Genomic DNA, 4,610 nt, shown 5'->3' with positions numbered 1-4,610 from the left:
TGCCTGTTCCAGCCCAGGCCAGCGACCTGGAGAAGGTCCACCTGGACGAGAAGGCCTTCCGCTGGCTGCACAACGAGGACCAGATGGCCGTGGAGAAGCTCTCGGACGGCATCCGCAAGTTCGCTGCCGACGCGGTGAAGCTGGAGCGGGTGCTGGCGGTGAGTGCGGGTGGGCGGGCAGAGCTGGCACCTCTAGGGACCCTGGGTGTGCCGCCCGGTCCCCATCGGCGGTGCGGACCCACAGAGGGAGCCTGACCGCCGCTCCTGGCCCCTCCCTCTCCCCCTGTAGGACCGAATGTTCAGCGCGGAGAATGGCAAGTAGCCTGAGGCCGGGCCACAGAGCAGCGCGGGCTTTGGATCTGGGTCTGATTGCACAAGTCCGGCGACGAATCTTTCATTTTTTACTACTTGCAGCAGGGACGGATCATGGGTTTCTGATTTTGTGTAAAATTCTGCCTAATGCATTAAAGCCGGTGTTTTCTGTGCCAAGCTTCATTCCTGACGCCTCGTGCCCCTCGGCACCAGCTGCCCCTGGGCCCAGCCGAGAGGGGGCAGCACTGCCCGCTGCTGCGTGGGGACCCATCTGAGCTCTTCCTGTGCCCAGATCCCTTGATGGGGCCAAGGGCTGTGCTGGGCCCCCTGGGCTGTGCGCATGCCACTACCTGCTGCCTCTTGTGGCTCCGTGAACTGAGGCCCTGACCAGGCGGGCAGGTCAGTGGTGCCACCTGGTGGGGCAGCTCAGCACAGCAGCACTGGCTCATCTAACCTGGGAGGTCCTGGCTGTGCCCTGAACCTGGAGGGGTGGTGCAGCTCTGAGAACACACTAGGGCACTGTTTGGACTTGGGGCACCACGTGCTGTACTGGGAAGGGCCTGGGGCGGTGATGGGTGGAGGGAGGAGGAAGGACCTGCCTCTGTTCCTGGAGGGGAGCCAGGCAGGGCGAGGACTCGGTCCAGGAGCCAGTGCCCAGGGAGCAGGAGCAGGGGGCGTGTCTCCCGTCTGGCCCGTCTGCCGGGGACTGACCTGCAGAGACACTGCTCTGGCGGAGCCAGTGCCCAGGGAGCAGGAGCAGGGGGCGTGTCGCCCGTCTGCCGGGGACTGACCTGTGGAGACACTGCTCTGGAGACACCCAAGGGTCAGCAGGGAGCCGCCTTGCCCTCCCCACCTGGGCTTGCTTTCCCTTTGGGAACCCGACTGGCCACCTTTCCCCACAGCCTTCCCCGGGGACCCCGGGACGGGCCACTGCAAGCCGACGAGGCCGAGTCCCACGTGCTCCAAAGCAGCAGGGCCCGTGGCTGCAGTTCTCAGGGACCAGGGACAGGCCCCCGGGGGCCGTGCCGTCCTGAGTGCCCGGCCTGTCCTGGACAAGCTCAGCTGTCCTGGGTGCTAAGGGGCCTGCTGGGTGGGTGTCCAGCAGTGGTGGCAGGGGCACTGCCCCCACCCGGACCCCACCTCTCCTGGTGCCTCCCAGCCCTGGGGTCCGCATGGACGTCTGACAGGGCGGTTTCAGTACTTGGGGTGTGACCGTCAGCACTCAGCTCAGAAGTCCCCCCAAAACAGCACGTCCATGTGCCCCATTCCTGCCACAACCGAGCCGCTGGGTCAGGATCTTGCACAAAGGGGACCACGCGGCCGTTTCTTCACTCGTTATGTTCTCCCATCCACCAGGTAGGGTGTCCTCAGGACTTCATTGTGTGTTTTTTGAAAAACATTTTTATTGATTTCAGAGAGGAAGGGAGAGGGAGATGGAAACATCACTGATGACAGAATCATTGATCGGCTGCCTCCTGCAGGCCCCACACGGGATTGAGCCCACCTCCCAGGCACGTGCCCGACCGGGAACTGAACCCACTGAGCCACACTGGCTGGGCAGGACTTCATTCTTTCACAGCAAATGTCCACCACATGGCGATCACGCTGCCCTTTAACAAGATGCCACGCATGGGGCCAGTCTGTCCATTCATTCCTGAGAACGCTGCTGCAGATGTCCTGGGCGAGTGGGGAACCCCAGAAGCAAGGACAGGAAGCCAGGCTCCAAACCCGCCCCTGCCCCTCCTGGGCTTTCTGGTTCCTCCTCCCACCCCTCCCGGCCCCAGCTGCAGGGAGCAGAGCCTCAGCCCAGGGGACAGCCCGACCGGAGCAGAGTAGACGTGCCGGTCAGAACCCTCAGCAGGAACGGTCAGCTTTACGGGGACACAGACAATGCCCTTGAGGTGGGTCTGTCAGGGTTTGTGCAGCCACCCGTCACCATGTGGTGGCACCTGGGGATGGGGCCGACGCCAGGCCAAGTCGCCTTCTGGGAAATGCCGACAGGAATGTGGAGTGTGAGCTGGTCCGGGGCCGGGAGGAAGCGCCGGGCCTGGGGGCCGACTTGCTTGTTCCCAGGGGCTGGAAGCAGCAGACGCAGCTCCAGAGGGGACCCCAACCACAGGCCACAGCCCAGCCAGGCACCCGGGGAAGCCTGAGGGTGGTCAGGCTGTGCTGGGAGGGAGGCGTCCGGACAGCCGCCCGGCGTCCCCAGCAGAGGCCTGTCCAGGGCCTCCTTCCAAGGGAGCTCCTGTTTGCTATGTCCACCCTGACACCCTCGGAGCAGCCGCAGGACAGGGCCTGTGCAGAGCTGTCTAAGGAGCCCCTGGGCTGTGCTTGAAGGTCAAAGGTCAACAGTGTTTCCACGTCAGGGATGCGGTGCCATGCCTTCTGCCCTGAGGTCCACCCGGGCCTGACATGGGTCACCACCACACTGAACCCACGCACGAGGCAAAGTTAAAATCGGGGCAAGTCTGGGGGCCTGGAGCTGTGACCACAAGATTGATTCCCCTTCACCTGGGACCCAAGTCAAAAGTGCTGACCAAGCTCCAGCCAGCGGGCCCCTCCCCACTCAGCCAACACCCGGAGGCTGGGGGACAGACCGGCCTGGGCACGGCCCTCACCGCACAGGTACCGACTCCGGCACCCCTGCCTGTCACTGCTGGGCCGGCATGATCATCCTGGCTCCCAGGACGGTCAGCCTCTGCTTCCCGACCTGGGTGCCAGGGACAGGCAGAGGGAGACACCCAGTGCTGGTCCAGGAAGACCAGAGGGGCCACGACCCCACCCTGGAACGCCCCAGCTGATTCTCTGGGTACCAACTCCCTGTGGGCTGCTCCACATGGAACCCGAGCCCCACCGGGTGCCCGTGCAGCACCCTTGGCCTCACACCCGCTAAGACCCGACAACCCTCAGGCTGACGCCTGGAGGCCCCGCAGTCCCAGGGGCCTGGTCGGGTGAAGTCAGCCTCAGGAGCTGTCAGAGGCTCGGGCCCTGGAGGCCTGAGTCCCGCTGCCTCTGGGGCCCTGGGCCTCTGGAGGTGGTGGCATCTCTGGCAGGTAGGCTGGCTCAGCGGGGACCGCGTCACTTCCTGCAGGACGGATACCAGGTCAAGGCTCGGGCGCCAGCAGCAGCCATCACAGGGAACGTGGCCCAGCAGCCCGCACATCGCCCATTGCCCGCGCCCCTCACCGGCTGCCACAGAGGAAGAGCAGGTTCTGCACGGCGGGCACGGTGGAACCCGCGTTCTGGCCCGTGACGAGGTGGCGGTCCAGCACCACGTGCACCGCGTCAGGCTCGCTGGCTGCAGGAGACCCGAGGGCACAGGCCTCAGACAACGCCCCATGCGGGCAGCGCCCAGCCGGGCCCACCCTCCCGGGGCTGTGAGCTCCAGGTCAGCCTGCGGGGTTTCAGAGCCGCCAGCCACCGAGGTCGGCTGGGTGCTCAGCCCCGGGAGGCTGGCCTGGCCCGTGTGCCCCACCGTTGCCTGCAGCACCGCCCAGCTCACCACTGAAGCTGGCGCCTGCGTCCTTCACAAAGTCCTCCACGATGAGAGGCAGGCGGGCAAAGCCAGGGGCCCTGACGAGCTCGTACACGGAGGGCTGCGGGGAAAGGGCACCCGCTGCTCAGGCAGAGCCCATCCAGGCAGGGCCCTGCCCTCCACACGGCGGGGAGCACAGCATTGCTCCAAGGCTGAACCCCGGGGGAGACCCTCCTGCTGTGGGTTTCCAGGGGTGACACACCCTCCCCCAGCATCGAGGCACATGGGAGGCCAGTGGGAGCTGAGCCCTGCAGTGAGTGAAAGGCCTGGAGGTGGAACAGAGCCACGTGGCCTGTGGGGTGGGGGCCGGGCCACAGGAGCACTGAGGAGTCACCCAGGCTCCTCTCCTGTCCGGTCCTCACCTGGACCTGGACCTGGGACCAGACCAGCTGAGTGCAGCCTCCAGCAGCCAGGCCTCAGTCCTCGCCACACGGACCCTCCCTCCTAGATCTGCCCAGGACCTCCCGGCCCGCTCCCGGCCGCCTGTGAATGCTGAGCCGCCCCGGGCGCCCTGGCTCCTGGTCAGGCGCAAAGCAAGCTCAGCCCTAGCCCGCTCCTCCCCACGCCCACAGCCAGCAAAGCAAAGCAAAGCGGGGCTGCAGGGTCGGGCGAGGCAGGGCCTCTCCTCACCCACGGCCTGAACAGGCCTCCGTGATGCCAGCAGACAACAGACAACAGCAAGCCTGGTGCCGTCTGGACAAGTGGTGTCACCCGGCCAGAGGGGACCGTGGGCCCCAGCGTCCCCCCCCTCCCTGTGCTTCAGG

At 66.0% G+C, this 4,610-nt stretch overlaps 2 protein-coding genes across 2 annotated transcripts in view; one reads left to right on the top strand and one right to left on the bottom strand.

Moving 5' to 3' along the window:
- TALDO1 (transaldolase 1) overlaps nt 1–487 on the top strand; it is a 3,218-nt gene extending 2,731 nt beyond the window's left edge. Inside the window, exons 4-5 of the mRNA XM_014533986.1 lie at nt 13–158; nt 289–487. Coding sequence (XP_014389472.1) covers nt 13–158; nt 289–321 — 179 coding nt within the window. The 3' untranslated portion in view covers nt 322–487. The remainder of the gene's footprint in view (nt 1–12; nt 159–288) is intronic.
- A 1,328-nt stretch (nt 488–1,815) lies between these two features.
- PDDC1 (Parkinson disease 7 domain containing 1) overlaps nt 1,816–4,610 on the bottom strand; it is a 6,190-nt gene continuing 3,395 nt past the window's right edge. The window contains exons 6-8 of the mRNA XM_014534003.1: nt 4,477–4,603; nt 3,814–3,907; nt 1,816–3,609 (exon numbers count right to left, since the gene is read on the bottom strand). Of these exons, the coding sequence (XP_014389489.1) occupies nt 3,494–3,609; nt 3,814–3,907; nt 4,477–4,603 (337 nt within the window). The 3' untranslated portion in view covers nt 1,816–3,493. The remainder of the gene's footprint in view (nt 3,610–3,813; nt 3,908–4,476; nt 4,604–4,610) is intronic.

The sequence above is a fragment of the Myotis brandtii genome, unplaced genomic scaffold (genome assembly GCF_000412655.1).
Source record: "Myotis brandtii unplaced genomic scaffold, ASM41265v1 scaffold1236, whole genome shotgun sequence".
NCBI classification, from domain to species: Eukaryota; Metazoa; Chordata; class Mammalia; order Chiroptera; family Vespertilionidae; genus Myotis; species Myotis brandtii.
Note: the sequence above shows the minus strand (reverse complement) of the source record. Positions and strands in the feature narration are given on the sequence as shown.